We start from the raw sequence: 18,364 nt of genomic DNA, 5'->3' as shown, positions 1-18,364 counted from the left end.
ACCAGTGGTTGCATTTATTTGCATGCCAGTCTGAATGCAGTTAGAAACTTCAGTGAGCCTGCCTCAAACAAGTGCCCGCACTTGGTAAAAATTCAGAAAAGAAAAGTGTGGGCCTTGCACAAGTAAACACGGATCCCGCGTGTGCACGTGCAGCTGCATAAAAAAAAATTTTTTAATGCAGCTGCACATTTGCATACCAAATGTTATATTTCATGACATTACGGAATCAAGCGCCGAGAGCGCCGAGAGTGGCGCTTGGCCCCCCTTCATTTCTTTTATGGTGTTTATGTGTTTGCACTTACTATGTCACTGAAGAGTGCCTTACACCGCAACCTAAGCACAGTACACTTTTTTTTTCCACCCACAGCCGCATGGGGTTGCCGTGGCCAGGGCTCCAACCCACGACCTCATCCGCGGCAGCGGAATGCGACAGCCACTGATGCATTAGCTATCAGAGCCATAAAGCAGCACAATAGGCGCATTGCAGCAGCAAGCACACAGACACGACGGCTGTTCCGAGGGTGCAGCAATGCAAGAAATAAGGTACTGCTGGCTAGTAGCCATTACTTGACAACTCACACTCTAGAGTGCCAGCTACTGAAGAGGGCATTATAAGGTCCAGCCAGAGGGAGAAGAAACGAGAGGTCTGTGGTGAGTGAACATTGCAACCCTCCAATGGCATGACACGATTTCAAGATTTCCCGCAACATAGATCAACTCCAACCTAACACAACAAAAAAAAAAAAGCTCAGCCATAAAGAATAAAAGGCAGGTTTGCATGAGAAGTCACAGCAACATGAACGTGCGAGCGCACGGCCATCAATACCTGCAGCATCATCTCGGGATAACCACCTGGGCTTTCGACGGGCCTCTTGCCATCTGGAACTGGACATGCAATTGATAACCCAGGTGGTTTCCATGAGGCAGTGCTGGAGGTATCGACGGCAACAGGCTTGTATGTCCCTGTTGACATATAGCTCAGTTCTGTACAAATAAGGCAAAAGGCAGGTGTGCTGCCATGCCCTGCAATGAAGGTAACCATCAATATAAACAGAAATGCAAACAGGCTAACATCTACTGGAATATGCCCCTATTTCAGGGCTTCTGTGTGTTTGCACTAGTGCTATAATTCAGGCATGCAGCTTTGATGCTACAGCAGGTTTAGAATCCAGCTGTGCAGCTACTGCATGTTGTAGACTGGAGAAATTACATGCTACAGGTATTCATTTGTTCTTTCCAGTGTTCATGTTACAATTTATGCCAATGGGAAATGCAGTCTGTATAATTTAATGCATCGTATTTCTTTACTGCTGAATATAGTGTTACAAAAGAAAGTAGTAGTGAAAAAAGTAGTAGTGAAAGTAGTGCTTTGAATGCTCTTTACTCTGCTCAGACTAATTTATTTTTGCAGTAGGTTGCAAGAGTCCTTGGGCCTAATCACGCTGTTTCGCAATAGCTCTTTGGTGCCAGTGCTACCTGGAATGAATCTGTCATCTCTGGAAATAAAGCTCCCTTTGAAATTGATTGTAAGGTTTACCTTGATGGCACATTTGGCTGTAGTACATAGATATAGCCTTCATCAAATGTATACGAGCTACTCAATGCCATCACAATATATAGTGGAATCTCGATAAACGGAAATCGCTTAAAGGTAACTGCCTCTTAAATGGAACACCATCCTCATGGTTGGTTGGTTTTGTATTCATGCAATTGTATTCAGCTTTGTCTCTCAGTAAATGGAACTCCTGATAAACGGAACCAATTGCCCTGGTCTCTTGAGGTTCCATTTAAAGAGAGTCCACTGTATGTTGCCTGGTTGTTTCGTATTGTTCCTGTGGCCCTCCTAACACTGCAGAGGGCAAGAACGAGAGTTCTCATCATTTCCCAGGATGTTGCAACTTAGGCCATGTCACAGGTACACCCTGAAATAGCCAGCAGTCAGCCTAGTGATTGCAGAAAACGTAGCCCGTATACTTTTGATGAAGAGTACACGTCAATGCAAGAAAAAACACTGAAAAGAGCCCGCCACAGTTATCACGGCGAAAGAACTGCATGCCAACTAAACACAGAATGCATATATCATCCGGAGCTTACCTGCAGCATAGGCGTTGTGCCAGCCACCCACAGGAGGCGCCGGCATCGGCACGGGTCCCAGCCCCGGCGGAGGAGGAGGAGGGGGCGCCGGGGAGCCATGGACCGGCGCCACGAACGGGGGTAGGGGAGGTAGCGGAGGGGTCATGCCCATTCCTGGCGGAGGGGGAGGGGGTGGAGGCGTGGCCATGCCGGGAAAGGGGGGAGGCGGCGGTGGAGGAGGGGGCGTGGCCATGCCCAGAAATGGGGGTGGTGGAGGCGGAGGAGGCGGCGGTGTGCAAGGAAATGGTGGGGGTGGGGGAGGCGGAGGAGGTGGAGGTGGTGGCGCTGCCTGGGAGAGTGTTGTTGCCGTGGGCAGGCTGCCAGCGCTCGTCACTACCACGGTGGGCAGGACCTATGGAGAGAGAATCCAAGAGTAGCATAAGGTCCAGTGAAGTAGTAATACAACTTTGTGGGCACCAAGTTTCCTGTAAGCTTTCTTTGAAGCCTCGCAACTCGTTTTAGAGTTGATGGGGCAATTACGTCCATCTCATTGGATTTCTTGAACCATGCAGAAGCCAATGACAGCATGTTTCGCAAAATCTGAGAAACTAATTTCACAAATGTTTAAAGAAAAATAAGCCAATTGAAACTTTCACAAAACTAGAAGCACTCTAGAATTTCCAGCTCCATAACGTGCAACATATTGCCATAGTGCTGAAAGTGAAAGTGGTCAAGATAAGCCCAAGGACAATGCTCATAGACTTAAGGGCAATTGAAGTCACTGTACATATTCTGCAAATATATGTTGTGCTTCTCCTTGGAATGTGTTGGAGGTGTGGGCTCTACTCCACACACCACAAAACTCCACAGCAGATGCTCCCTGGTTGCCTCTGCAGTGTTGACTCGAGAAGGGCATATGCCCGAGCGTTCGGCTAACATGACCATCATCATCTCGGTACAACCACGAGACTTGGGTACCCTTTCCCACACCAACTGCATTGACATACTTGACCAGCTACAGATATCAAAGTTTACAAAAAAAATTTTTGGTCTAATACCCTCTCTGCCCTTTAAGGGGACCCATTAAAGAGAAACATTAAATCAATTTAAACAGCTTTTTTTCTTTCAGAACTATTTTTGCCAATTTCGTGGTAAGAAGTGAAATTCAAGAAGAGAAAATAAAGGCGGAACTTCCACTGTTCAAATTTTGCGCCAACCCTTCAGCACCTGTACGTCAGGTTGACATCATGAATTTCAAAGTACTTTCTAACATTTTGGCGGTTGTGCAGCAGTAAATTTCCTGAAACTTGCCAAGTTCAGTTTCTGGCTCCTTTAGCATGCAAAGTGCTCCATGCTTACCAACAAACAATTAACCAGCGAGCAGACTCAAAATCCACGTCATGACAAGGTGGTGTGGGAACGTCAAGGCAGCAGTGCCACCCGTGTTGTTTTTTTAAAACCTTTTTTCTGGTTGCCAAGCCTTCTTTTCTCATAGTAAGAGTGATGTTTTTGTTGTTGTAGAAGCGTAATTTACCAAGACAGCTCAAATTACTTTTCTCTTCAGAGGCTTCAGCAACCTTTAAACATGGGGCCTAGGAGCGCTTTAGTGGGCCCTACACCCCAGTCAAAACCTTTGACCACTTTGAGATACGACTGTTACCCCAAACACTCACAGGCTGCTCGTCTGTCTGGCACTCCTGGTGACACGCGTCGACATGGGTCTGAGATTCCTGGGTCGAGTATTCCGCTTCGTCCGTCTGAACCATGCCCACCGCAAACCTCCACTGCGCCTGGACCCACTTATCACAGGTAGCCGATCCAGCAGTCTGCACTTCGCAAGACCGCAGCGCAGCGGAGAGGGTCTGCACTTCGCAAGACCGTTGAGACACCTGCGCCGTAGCGCGAGCGGGTGCCGGAGTCGTCGCCTGGGGTGCGTCTATGTCTCGCGCCTTCCTGGTCAGCTCTTCAATACCGGCCAGGGTTTGGTACTTGTCGATCTGCAAGAGGAAAGACATTATGCAAGTCAAACGCACGTGTTTTAATATATGCGAAGCAAAGCATGAGGAGTGGTTAATTGAGTGCTATGAAACTAAATGTGACGCAATTAGTCCTTATTTTCACCTTACGCAATGTGTAATCATGTGCAATGTTGATGTCTGTGCACTGCAATATGCACACAAGCCACACCAAAAAATGCCTACAGCGAGTTCATGCAAGCACACACTGCGAGATGTCGACACAGCGATGGCGCAAGGATGAAGGCAATGTGTGACAACAATGCACACACACCTCTTGCTCCAGGCGAACGACTTGGCCCTCGTAGTCCGTCAGCCTGGCAGCCTGCTCTCCTCGCAGAGAAAAGAGGGCCAACTCGTGGGCTTTCTGCAATGTTTAACAAAAAAAAAAAAACAGTGAGTAGGTTCCACAAGACCAACTAAAGAACGAGACAGTCACTATAGCATGTGATAATTTGCACTGCCTTCACCACCGTGTGACACTTAAGAGACGGGAAGGAGTCTGCATGCTACGCATTCATTGCTGTCACTTTGCACAACTGGCAATCCACAACATGTTAAAAAATAATGCAAGAAATTTGACCCCATAAAGCTCCACACCCCCGTACCAGTTTTCTTTTTCAATGCAAGTAAAGAAAAAAAGATATTGTGAGTAAAAGACTATTCCCATCATTCGACGTATTTCTCTGCCATCAAAACCAGGCAACTGCAGCAATATGCCCGTAATCTCTCTTTGCATTGTTTGTGTCTTAAATTTAAAAAATAATTTTTTTTGTTTACCTTACAAGTTTGTCACAACAGAAGTTAAGCTTCACACTGGTGCACTGTATCTATGGGAAAAACTGAAAAAAGGACCCCGAAATGTTCAGCTTATCCGAAAATTCAGCTTCAGGTAAGTATTGTTAATGGCAATTTACTGAGTAATAATCGACATATAGAGGATCAAAGGTTAGTTCAATGCACAAAGCTCATTTCATCTTTCAGTGCTTCTTTTGAACCAAGTGTAAACAAATCTCATTGTTGCAGGGATGGTGAGATAGAAAGGCTGCAAAAAAAGAAAGAAATAAAAGATGAAGAAACAAAGAAAGCAAAAGAAAAGACGACACACTGCGAGAAAGCAAGCTTCGAGATATGAGCAGAACAAACCTGCAGCTTCTCCAGCTCATTCCGGTGGGCCTTTTTCAAGCCCATGACCATCTGCTGCGCCTCTGTAAGACAAGTGTGGGACGAGAGCATTGTAACTCAAGTGTTATAACCTTTGCATATGAGCGATAGTGCATTGTGCACGCGCTGCAGCCCGCCAAAATGAGAGTTCCACGGAGGGCTGCGGTGTTTCGCGAGACTTGCATCAAACTTGTGCTAGCGGTGAAACGTGCCCTGAAGCTTCTTCAACAGGGATCTCATCGATATCGAAGGGATCAACAGTGGCTGATAAAGGGAAGTCTCAACCTGAAGCTAATGTTTGAACAAGGCAACTTTGGCTGGCTACCCAATGGGCACCCACCGATAGAGTGCTTGTGGCTCCAGTGAGGTGTCATGCCAGACACGCAAGGGCGAAAGTACGCTTGAAAGCGATTACTCAAGCCGCAGCCCTTCGACACAGTTCAGTGCTAGTTGCTGGATTATATTCACACACTTCATATTGTGTTGCACTGTGGTTATAGACAAGATGCAGCAGCACCTCTTGGATTATTGATAAAGCTCCACGAAATGAAAGCATGCGTCCTAAATTGCGCTGTTGAATAACAAATCAAGTTTACTGGGGATTCCCATGTAATGCCAACAGGTGACAAATAGCACATTAATTTAAGAGCTCATATTATATCACTGCTGCGTCAACCTTGACACAGTCTGCTGTATTGTTTGTTTTTTGGATGGCTTTGAAAAACTGTTTCTGTGCAATATGAAAAGCATGTATACTTTATAATCTCCTACTTTCACGTTAAAAATGACACAGCAGCCATAGGTGCATTCTGCTGCTCAAGAAAGAAACATGCTATAATCTTCCGCAGCAATTAAGGAAAACCTACAGAGCCGATGCGAACGCATGACGGCGATTTTTTTTTTTTTTTTTTCATGTGGGCTTATATGGAAGCTTCACTACCAGTTTACATATACACTGCCATATGTGCACAGGTTGTCACACGGTTTACGGAATGTGGCCAGTAGATATGACGTCATTACAGTTTTTTTGGCCCCCCCTTCCTCAAACTGTCAATGATGTGTGCTATCACGAAGAGGAAACTTGGGCAGGGGGGCGTGGCAAAAGAAAAAATGACTGCGGCGTTAGGCATGTGTTCTCTTGCACCTAGTAGCACTTATATTTTTTTTATTTCATCACTCATCATTAGTACACACGGAGGTCCTTGAGTTACAGCTGTCAGGGGGGGGAACCTCCTATTAGTAATTTAACAATATTACATTTACAGTTAGTACATTACGGCAACATAGAAGCGACAAACCTCAGATTACGTGAAGTTAGTGAAGTAGATAATCAAATACAAGAAAGACGCTTATTATAATTGAAGTTCTCTGCTCACTGTGTGCCACATGTATAATTGCAAAATGGAAGCTCAGAAGACGTGAAGTCATGTCTGCTTGCATAAATCGCAAGATTGGCACCCCTTATTTATTCCTTTATTTACGCCCCCAAAGCCCAAAGGCATTACAGGGGGTAGTGCATTAAAACATGATAAATAGACCAAGTACAATGTGTAAAACTAAACTTTCAAATTATATAATTATAGCTGGTGGTAAATAGGAAGCATAGCAAATAGCAGTCAGTAAGAGATAAGCAGCTTTGTAGTTATGCAGCATAAGCTAATATTACAGAGGATGAAAATGAATGTGGCGAGTAATTAAATTCTGGCTAAACTATGCTAGTTAAAATTGCAAACATATTAAGATTATTAGTAATAGTTATTTCCTTGGGCAGGCAGTTCAATTCATCAAATCTGCGAGACATAAGCTAGTCCAAGAAAGTTTTAAAGTGACTATATTCTATGCCTACTGTGTAAAGGTGATGAATGCGGTGGAGATAAAGTTAATCATAGAGTGAAGAATGATGATATATTTTAAGGAATAAAGCTAACGTCTAGGTTTTTACAGCAGGAAGCAAGATATGGAAGTTCAAAGTACTAGCAGTTCAATAATTCGAACACGTAAGCAGAGTAATTTTGAGCAAGGTTTGTTGAAGCAATAAGGTTAGTATGGTTGTAATCTTATATGAATACCTGCCAACTCTACAGATTTGTCCAGGACACTCCCGAATTAGGACCAATCCTTTGGACTGTATGGACATGGACACAAATCTCTCGAAAATCGTGCCCAACCTCGCCCCGATGCAGCACAGCCATATCGTAATTGCCATTATGCATTAGGTAGCCAGCCGAGGTCAGATTAAATGCAAGCCATTTGTGTGCACCCAGTGTAGGCCTAGCTCAGTTGACTTCAGATAACGGCATGCATTGCGCACATGAGGCAAAGGTCCAATATCTGTTGCATAATCGCTGGGTTCCTTAAGTCAGCCACTACAGTCTTGTTATGCGGCGAAGCATATTGAGACTGCAAAGGGATTCCTGTCGCAGGACGCAGTGTGCGTTATTCTAATTGTACACGACCGCACAAGCCACCTCTGGTCACAGTATGAACATCGAGGCATCTAATAACTGTACTGGCAGCCATACGGAGCTGTTTGACGTTTCTCTGCCCACTCAACCCCCACCCCCCCCCACCACAACAAATGGAATTTTTGAAGTTGTTCTGTATAGGAAAAATAAACCACCTGGTAAAGCCTACATGCCACTGCTAAAAAAAAAAAAAGTGAACAAGCGTCAACCCTGGTTATTGCAAAACAACACACTGCTCCATGGAGCACACAGTCTGAAGACTGGTACTTTGGCAAGCTTCCGAGCGCTAAGGCACAAAGCATGAGATACACAACGTACGTCAAGAGCAAATGTGACAATTGCTACAGTGGCGAGGCCTTACCTGCTTCTGTGTATCGAAGCCCAGGCCTGGCATCACCTTCAGAGTCTGGCGGCGGCCAGTAGTCCGTGGTCAGTTTTCCGGGCACAACGTTGCTTACCGGGCATGCTGGTACTTCAGAGTGTGTCCAGTAGTACATCAGGTCAGGCTGTAGAGGAAAAGGTTATGGACTCATTAGCATGCAAACCTCTTTTTTTCATTCATAACATTTGTAAACAGATCTCAAGATCCCTTGCATGCGAGTTTATTTCATTTTTTTAAGCTATTGCATTTGAAAGCATATATGGTTCTGTACGTGTTTCTAATGTTGCTTTCGGTGTTGTAATTTTTAATTTATCAAATGAATTTACTTATAGGAGGTCCCTTTCAGCCATGAACAATGGGACTTCCTCCTGTACTTTTATGTGTGTGACCACATTGATGTGAACTAAAGTGCTCCGTTCTGTTCTTATGGACAAAGTTGCAGACAAAATCACAGACAAATGTGAACAGAATGTCTATTGTAGACTAGAGGGAAAAAAAAAATGCTGGTAGAATGGAAACACAAGCCCTATTTCTTGTCATTAGCATAATGAACTTAATGCCAAATAAGGATGCCAAAAGAAATGCTCTCTGCTTAAAAGATTGCAGTCGGCCAAGTAGGTAGTGTCCACAGGCAAGGCAGCAACTATTTCTCTAAAATATTGCCTCAGTTTACGCATTTATTGAATAGACAATACTAAAACGGCAAGAACAAGAAATCTTGTTTTGCAGAAGCACAGTCGAAATATTTCCTAACTGTGGCTTGCCTTCGCTTCAAACTTCTTGGGAATGCAAACAACACGAAAGCAATTCTTCAGTTTGCACTAAGCAGGCAGAAAGAAGCAGAATAACTGACATCGTAATCCATTGTAAATTCAAACTGGAAAAGTAAAACAGCAACTGTGCTTGAGGAAACAGGCACTGGCATAGTCAGCCGAAGGCTTTATTCAATAAAACATCAGTTGGTAGTCAATCTACGGTCTTGTCTCTGACACCTATGATGCCTCTACTTCATGCTGTAGAAATAACAAAATACCAACTTTGCTACTTTACCATTTTGCTTTCTACTTCTTCAGTTCTGTGAGAAATATACTGTAAGGCCTCTACTATATTAAGCCTCATTTTTCACTTAGCAACAGATTAGACGAGGAAATTTCAAGGACTGCAATGGCCATAATGTTACACATCTGTGGGCTTGCTTATTTATTCATTCATTCAACACTGCCAGCAGCATCTTGACAGCCAAGGCAGATATAAGGTTAACATCAGTTGTCAGTTCAATGCGAGAAGACCACCAAAAAGTTTGGGAATAAAGTAACAAGCAGACTTTGCCAAAACTGTAAAGAAAGATCGCAGGCATAGAAAGAGGTTTACCAAATGGAAGCATGATATAAAGACTCTTACAAGTAGAAAAACTAAATGCCACCAACTGCTACAGAAAATGGAACATGGCCAATAAAAAGCTATTCACGCGATGTCACCTGCACATACAAGAATGAGGAACTGCTGCCGCAGCACACGCACCCGAAAGAGGGATTCAAGCGGGGCGTTTTCGTCCTCTATCTGGCGCAGCACCCCTGCGGCCAGCAGGTGAGTGCAGAACTGAGCCGCCAGCAGCTTCAGGTCCTGCTTTGTCAGCAGAAACCGCAGGTAGTGGTCTTCCGGGAACGTCGTGCAGAACCAATTGAGAAGCATCTGGCCTGAAACGGTGAAACGTGCGACACCGAATTTGCCAAACTCGACTAGACAGCCACTATCTCTCAAGTTTAGCAGCTTGGGGAGAGGTTTGACAAGTTACCATATGGCGCGAATAATAATTTATCCCACACATTCATCTCGTTCCCGTGAGCTATAACTGCCAAGCTTAATTACTCTTGTTTGTACGACAAGATCACTAATCATTCGCCCAAAAGGCAGCACTAAAAGCGCACATGGGATGTGATTAACAGAGTAATTGGCGACTTGAAGGTGATTCCGATTGTGTGAGACAATAGACCCTGTTTATAATTTGCAAGCATGCTTTTCTGCACTGTATGTTTGCCCAACTAATGGTGACTCCTGTCATTCATATGAAGGCAAAGTGCCAGCTGCGCATACTGGGCTTGCCACTTGCGCACGTTCATCGCGAGAGCCCCATTTATCGTGTTTTCCATGTCACAAGATAAGCAAACTACGATTGTACATGCTGTTTGTAAAAAATGACCATCCTGCCATTAGTTGCGCGGGCTGCCTCGCAGGAACGCCCTCAGGGTAATGGCAGCGCAGCACCATGCGAGCAGATGAAGAATGAAAAGAATGGATGAAAGGAGGTATCGTCGCACAAGATCATCGCAGAAACGTCGCAAATACACAGGAGCTACAAGAGATGCTTGAGGGGCTCCAGATACATTTTATGAACACTTTAAGTTTAACTACTAACTAACCCAACTAGTAAATAAGTCCTACTAACTGACAATCGCAGAGAACAAGCCACACTCGTCAACTTGGTTTGCTTATGTTTCACCACACGACAAAAATCAATAACTACACCACTACCACAGGGTTACAAACTCTTGCACGCAATTGATTCCTAACTGGGACAGACGGGACACTGTATTAACATACGGTTAAGAGATCATAGTGCATCCGTAAATAATGCAGATTCATACAATCTAGCTTTGCACTGCTGATTGTGTGGTCCACCACTTTTCACACACAAGGAAATAGAGAGAATAGTCAGAATAGTATTTAACTGAGCTCATCTTAGCTATGGAGATGGTGTTTAGACAGAGATATCAGACTGCCCAAGAAGTGGTCGAAGCTTATCGCATTTGCAAAGAAAACAGAAACTGTTAGCCGAACATCAGTTGGTTCGGATGACAAAGATATGCTTCTGCACCCAGTAGATGATTTTCTTAACTTTAACTCATTCAGATGTCAGTGGCAGCTCATGTCACGTGTATATTTGTGCTTGTTCACACGTGTGAATGCATCAATAAACCCTTCAGCTGTGTGTCAGCGCTTGTGTGTCACTCTTCCTGCTGAAAATGGTATGCGACAATAGGTGTATGTTGCTTTTCAACGTACCTTTCTGATGCCAACTTGAGTCACAGGCTATTTGCTTCTGGGTATTTTGCAACAGAACTGCTTGTTGGCCTAGTTGGTGTTTGCTAAAAGACACGTTTTTTGCCACAAGTTAAAACACACACAAAAGGAAGACATTAGTGTCTTCTATGTGCCTTCCTTTTGTATGTGTTTTGTAACCTGCGGCAGGAAACATGTCTTTTAGCCACAGGGTATGTTCCGCTCGACGAACCTCTGATGCCAACTTTGGTCGCAGGGTATTTGCCACTGGATATGTGCTGCTATTCAATGGCAAAAAAAAAATTTTGAAATTTATCTGACGCTGAGCAGAATTGAACTTGAGTTATATTTATTTAATCTTAGTCTGAACATACATTAACACATGCGCGAACCTTGCTGTTGTGCCGCTAGATGGCGCAGTGCATCTAGAAGGAAGGGCAAGAGATGAGCCCAGCTGCATACACGTCTCATATGCAACTTGTTTTGGCATTGGCAATATGGTGTCGCTACATTGCTTCAATGCTAATCGTGCTAACCTTGACATTGCTCGCGAGATGGGTTCAGTCCGATTTTTTTTTCTACTTTCTTTCACGTTTCAGCACATTCGAAACCGTCCCATGTGGAAGCTACACTGATTCAGTGTGTGTTCCAAGAAACAAGAAGAGCTGTCAAATGCCGCCAGAATAGTCTGGTCTACTAATACATGCGTAGAAGCCCCACGCCCCACAGCTTTCCCTTCACTGCCACAGTTAGTTGTCCGTGAGTATCGAGTTTTGTTGGACATGCCACGACGTCAAGACAATGTCGACGGAACCAAGGACCAGCACTCGGAGACTTGTTTTAGAACTGAATCAAAATATGTTGCAAGTGTTTCCTCAGCCTCATACTTGCTAAGTGCCATTGTTTTACATGCGAGAAGCACAGGGTAGTGTTTCTGAAACTACTAAAACACGTACCAGTACTACTTTTAACAAGATGGCACTCTGCCATGTAAGGAGCGCTACAATGAATGCTTGTGTGGAAATTTAACACATTCACTGTGGCTGCAGAACTTTTCGAATACTCGATTCCAGCGTGTCATGACCCAATGCATGGTAACACCAGGCAATTGTGCACCTTTGAAAGTTTCTGACGGAAAGAGGCGGCATCGCGACACGGCCACTCGAACAACAAGAGCTTTCCCTCTCCGCTGATTTCTAGCGAGGATGACACATGCGCAATGCAGGAAAGCCTTTCACAGTCGCACAGTGGGAGTAACTGCCGTGACCCACGTTTGAGTGAAAGCTTTAATCCCAAACCCTCTGAAAGGGATTTTTTGTGCAACAGCAACGAACGACAGCAACGAGTGATGAAACAGGCCATCACCCGAACAGATTACTCATTCTTGTCACTCTGTTCTGCACATCTAGAATTTGTTGCCCAATGCCCGGAAGTGTTATGAGCGACTAGCCAATCAATGTGAAACCAGAACTGGATGTACATCAGTCAAGTACTGCCAATTCTAGCACGGAACAAGCAAACGACTGAATTTTGATACATGCAAGAATTAGAACCTAATGCAAGACCTTCATAAATATTTTATGCTGATCTTTACAGCAAAACACATCAATTTAAGTTATTGAAGCATGTGTCACACCACTTTTGGCATGTGTTTGCAGCCGTACCTCACACCAGCAACACCGGGAAGGCGTAGGTCGCATGGGGTTCAAACTGTAAGAAACGAGTGGATGTGACACTCATCTGCATCATGTCGCTTCTCGCCGTCGTGCCAGAGATCACTGGCATGGGGTTTATACTTTAAGGCTAGCACTTGGCAACTGCAGGCAGATGTTTTCAGCTTAAATTTGAACATTACTGAAAATTATTCATCGCAAAAACCAGAACTAGACAGTTTGCACAATGTTGCCACGGCTGAACACACTTGAGGGTGTACGTCAAGCAACTGCAGCACTGCGCCAGTACAGATACCTGCACTAATGTATAGAGTGCAAAATAATTAGGTTCGCTGTGATGTTAAGAAATCTATATGTGTGCATTACTGACCGGCATGAAGGACACTTCCAACCTCTTACGTATACCAACTGTGGTATTTTAGTTTGCTCGGAAGCACAGTGTAGGTGAGCATGCCCGAGACAGCTGTATAGTGTGGACGTCTGTACCTCTTAATTTATGCATCTCGTTAACAAGTATAAGGCTGCACGCTAAAAACGTGCTAGGAACAAGGCACGCACCTTCGAATTTTTCATAAATGCTGAAGTCGAGCTTCTCGGGAACCACTTTCGGCCGGTTCACTTTCGCCTCGATGGTCGCGCGCTCCAGCGTCAGGGAGGCAACTTTGCGGAGCACATTGCCAGCCAGCGGGGGCGCGTCGTCGTACGCCGAATGCCGGCGTCCACCGCCACTCGTGACACTGGAACCGGCAGGCGCGCCAGGTTTTGCATCGCCACTTTCCTCGTTGGCTGCAGAAGCCGATGCCGAAGGCAGCGCGGTCGAAGGCGCGGAGAATTTGGGTAGAACCACCTTGCGGTGCTGCGTCAACGTGAAGGTGGGAGCGGCATAGCCCGCTGCCGTCGCCGCTCCCTCGCTGGTCGCCTTGTTGGAATCGCCGCGACCCAGACTCGTGCACGACGGGGTCGCGCGAGCGACGGAGTACACCGACGTCGAGTCGGCTTCACTGTGAGACCGCACGCGCAGTCCCGACACGGTAGCACTGCGGTACGCGGGTAGAGCGCCGGTAAGCGTCGTCGTTCCCGCGCCATTCGTGGTGACAGGCGCCGAGGAGGGCGGGGTCGGCTGCTGCGGAAACACGAAGTCGGCGACGTCGTCGCCGAAGACGGTCGTATCGCTCGCGTTGCTCGGAGACCGCTGCGGTGGCGTCGTCCCTGCTTCGCTTTCGGCCGCCGTCCTCGAGGACGACGCGTCCGCTACGACGCCGTCTTCGGAATCTGCCAGGTGCGAGACCGTGTCGACGTAGACCGAACCCGAAACCGAGCTCTCCGGGCTCGACTCGCTTCTTCTCTTCTTCGGGGTGCCATTCGTACCCACCACGTGCGACTCGGAGCCCGTGCCGCCGACTTGGCATTTTCCCGCAGCGACGCCGACGTCGTCTTGCGCAGCGGCGGCTGCCGCCGCCGCTGCCTTTCGCGCAGTCTGCGGAGTCTTCCGTACTTTCCCCCTGACGACGTCGCGGCCCAACCGAAAGAGCCCGGGGCTACCTTTGGGCGTCTCGGACAAGCAGTCGGTGGAGCCCTTGGCTCTCTTTTCGGCCTGATGACCGCTACTGCTCGCCTTGTTGCCCATAGTGTCTCCTACGGGTGCGGCAGCTGCTGCTCTGAAGGTGCTCGCCGCCGGTGCGAAGCTAACACCCGCGTCGTCGTCATCGCCGCCGCCTTCGGCGGCCGCCGCATCACCTGCCGAGGCGTCGCGCAGCAGACGACCTACGCGGTTAGGCCTAGGGATCCTCCGCCAATCGCCGGCCACCGAGACCGCAGCGACGCCGTCCCGTTGGCTCACGCCATGGCTCCGCTTCGGCTGGAACGAATCCGTGACGCCGGCGGCGTCGTCGTCTGCTTCAGCGACGTCGTCTGCTCCGCGGGCCACAGAGATGGGCTCCGATGGCGGCATCCCGGCCGGTTCTGCCCGCTGGTTGCTGCTTTCATCTTGAACGGCGACGGCGGCCGGTCGCTTTTCGAGGAATACCGAGCACTGCGGCGGCGCAGTTCGCCTCGCCGCAGGACGGCCTCGCTGCTCGCAAGCGACGGTGGCTATTCTCCCGACGGTTCCAACACGAGCAGCCGTCGCGGCCGCTGCGGCGAACCTCTCGATCTCGTCGCCGAAACGCTGATGGTTGGCGTTGGGCTGAGGGAAGCGCCAGAAACGCCACTCGACGTATTCTCCCCGTTCGTCGGTCATGGGTCCAACCTGACGCGGCTGTGCTCACGCCGCCACCTGCGAAAACGCGCAAATGTGAACGTCAGCTGCCGGCCGTACGGCGCGGTGAAACGAGACCTTCTGACAGCGCAAATGTGTGTTTGTTTACGGGTAGTGCCGACATCCAATCGCGGCACGTCTTATCTGATAAGCATGAAGGCCCGCCCGTTGTGGTAAGGACACGTCATGCGCGGAGGAAATGTGCAATCTGTGCACGTCCTTGCCACACAACAGTACGGCGTATCTAAGAGCATCGCATATCACGGGCGATAAGCGCACTGCTGACTTTGTCCAACATGTAGCAACGTGCAAAAATTACGATAAAACGGTGACACCGATGGAATGGCATTCGATAGCGATCGAATTAAGTTATGCCAAACAAATTACCGTAAAATGAAGCGACCTATATAGAGAGGCCGCGATGACCAGCGGTCCCGAGATGTCGCATCTTCGTCTTCTATCTCCTCAAGTCAACGCTACCTGCCTCAAGTAGCCAAACTTCGGCCGCTATAAAAGGCTAGTCGGATCGAAGGCTTCCAAATCGCAAGAAAAAGAAACAAAAACGTGGGCGCGGCTCCAGACCAAAATGAAAACGCGTGGGCAACTTGGAAGGACCTTTCGTGGCCGCGATAAATAATAATGCACGACTGCTGTGCATAAAAAAAAAGAATAGAAAGATCAACTTACTTGAGGTAGTGTGTGAATGGCGACGCCCAATCGTAATTAATTGAGTTACAATTGACGACACGCGGAGAAGAAAGCGAAACTATTGGCCAAACTACACGTATGTCCCGCATCGAATGACGTTAAATAAGTTTCAACCAGCGTATAATATTTGGTTCCGATTGACATTAGCTGACGCTAGCTGCCTCAGACGCGTACGGAGTCAAAGTATCTACAATCATGAAATGAAACATCGTACCAACTGTTCGACTTGATTAACGCGAGACCATACGCTAAGCAAACTATGTATAACTAAAGCCGTAATGTCAATTTCTCAACAGCACAAACACGTGCAACTTTCTTTATTATTATTATGACGCACCCAATTTGCCTCGCCGCTTAATTTTCAAGTCGTTCTCCCGTCGCGTGTAAAAAAAGTGCGGTACGCATCGGACCTTGTCCGTCGTGGGTCGTTTAGAAAGTCGAGACAGACCTACAAAGGCGCTGTACCTTTCGAGCCGTTTCCCGTGAATACATTGTTCTAAAACCGAAACGAATTTACATTCCGGGCTGACCAGTGCGCATTTACACACAAAAACCGACGAGCTCCACTCTCGTCTCACTCGCCACATACACAGCTCGCTAGCTCGGTAACCGGCTCGCGCTACAGCACACACACATACACAGCGCGCAGCGCCAACTTCTGTTCTGGGATCACGGGGCGTTGCGTGGACGCCCAAGCAGCCCGTGCCGTGATATATCTCGCTTTCGTATCTGGCCTTTGCTCGTAGTACGAGTTCTGCGGCGGAAAGCCCGAGCGGGCCCAGCTAACCCCGCTGCTGTTGGATGGCGCGCGCGCTCGTTTCAAAACGACGAGATCGCGCCGCCTGCTACCTGCACCGTTCCACTTGACGAAATAAACTCACCTGTTGCGCTTTGCCAACTCCACGTGCATCGTCGTCTCGCCGCGTACGACACGGACGCGTGACATACGCACACACACACACGCAACTTTTGTAGAGCGAACGAAAACAACTCGCGAAGTCCACAAAGCCGTACGGCCGGCCTTCCGTCTGTGTCGCCGGCCGCGCTGTCCGGTTTAGGAGGCGAGAGGGAAAATATGGCCGCCGGAGTGAAACGACCTTGGCTGGAACGAAGACGCGAACGAAAGAAGCGATGCCTCTTTCTGCGTTCTTGGACGCTTTGTTCTTGCTTCGCAAAGTTGCGTGAGCTTGCTGGCTGCCGCGTTGAAGAGCGTATTCTTCCCTTCCCGTATTTTTGGTGGGTGTATGGGTGCTAGCCAGTGGCGCGTCGCCGCTTTATTTTCCCCCGCATCCTGCGGTCCGCCGGCTCCGTCATCCGGTCCGGTCGCTCGACCAGCGTTGTTGCGGAACCGTCGGCGCGTCAGGTGCGTGGTTGTTTGTGCGTGCGTGCGGATGCGAGCGGAATCGGTAGTCACGGTCTGTTGTGCGTCGCTGTTCGTGGTCGTGGCGTATGGCGGAAGTCGTCGCGCACAGTGGTTCCTCGCCTGTCGCCTTTTTTTTTCTTCTTCTTCCTTTTCCTTTCTTTTTTTCATTTCGTCCGTACGGCCGCATCGCCACCGTGCTAACCGTGTGCTTCATTTCAGTATGTCACGCCACGCGCGAACACAGAGGTCGGAGAGGCCATCGACAAGGGCCGCGGAGGTCAGGCGCACCTGGCTTGTCGAGATTGCGAGGATAGCTCAGGCTACGTCGGGCCTCTGGACGACAGGAGTTATTTCGTGAAAGGACCTCGCGTAGACACTGTGAGAAACAACTCCACCCAAAGAAGATGCCGCACCGACAAAGTTACATTACGTTTCTGGCGGCTCCGAGCTAATCACATGCTGACATCACCTGGTGGCGAGCTAGACAACTGCCACGTCCCTGCTGTTGTGAATAAAGTTTGTTGACTACATGAACCGGTAACAGGTAACATGGTTGCGAGCCTGTTTATGTGCCGTATTCTGCTTAATATTGTTGCGCTAGGTTTAACATTCTTGCTACTAGTCAATGACAAACAATGCCTGACAAGGCTGGGGACATACATAAAGCCGTATATTGATGTGTCCTTACCCATGGTATCATGGAGTGTTATTCTGGACATTGTCAAATTCCGCCATAGTGTTGAATCCGGTAATGACACCGTTTTGAGCCAGTCAGAGAGAGAGGCTGTAGCAGCCCTCTGGTCCAATCAAAAATGACAAACTGGCGGATTCGAGAATATGGCGGTATTTCAACAATGTCCACAATAGGGTACCTGGAAGCGATTGAATACCATGAGGACGCAGGGAATTGTTTGCCATGTTATGACCCATGGACGGTACATTAACGTAGCTAAATACAGTAAAACATTGTTCTGACAAACACGCTTTATTCGAATTATCGCTTTATTCAGAGTTTTTGAAGGCTCCGACCGCAATGCATGCGTTTCATACCCGATTGCTTGCAATATACCTGGCGCCAGTCTTGGCATAGTACAAAGTGCAAAGCAGGCAATCCGCACAAGACATCTCAGTACTGCATACGAGGTGTCATGATTTTTCTATCATGTGTTCTATAGGCAAAGAGTGCAGCGAAGAGCGGTCCACC

The 18,364-nt window shown here is 47.6% G+C and overlaps 1 protein-coding gene across 3 annotated transcripts in view; it reads right to left on the bottom strand.

Annotated features, from left to right (window-relative positions):
• capu (formin protein cappuccino) overlaps positions 1-16,997 on the bottom strand; it is a 43,987-nt gene extending 26,990 nt beyond the window's left edge. The window contains exons 1-8 of one of the 3 annotated variants that reach the window (XM_075699612.1): positions 16,679-16,997; positions 13,391-15,107; positions 9,621-9,796; positions 8,079-8,223; positions 5,235-5,296; positions 4,363-4,455; positions 3,747-4,070; positions 2,095-2,485 (exon numbers count right to left, since the gene is read on the bottom strand). In XM_075699612.1, the coding sequence (XP_075555727.1) occupies positions 2,095-2,485; positions 3,747-4,070; positions 4,363-4,455; positions 5,235-5,296; positions 8,079-8,223; positions 9,621-9,796; positions 13,391-15,071 (2,872 nt within the window). In that variant the 5' untranslated portion in view covers positions 15,072-15,107; positions 16,679-16,997. Of the gene's footprint in view, positions 1-2,094; positions 2,486-3,746; positions 4,071-4,362; positions 4,456-5,234; positions 5,297-8,078; positions 8,224-9,620; positions 9,797-13,390; positions 15,227-15,476; positions 15,559-16,678 lie in introns of those variants that run through there. The other 2 variants (XM_075699613.1, XM_075699614.1) reach the window with 2 other exon arrangements.
• Between the last annotated feature and the right edge of the window lie 1,367 nt (positions 16,998-18,364).

Source organism: Dermacentor variabilis, chromosome 7 (genome assembly GCF_050947875.1).
Source record: "Dermacentor variabilis isolate Ectoservices chromosome 7, ASM5094787v1, whole genome shotgun sequence".
Lineage (NCBI taxonomy): Eukaryota > Metazoa > Arthropoda > Arachnida > Ixodida > Ixodidae > Dermacentor > Dermacentor variabilis.
This window is presented reverse-complemented; position numbering and strand designations above follow the sequence as displayed.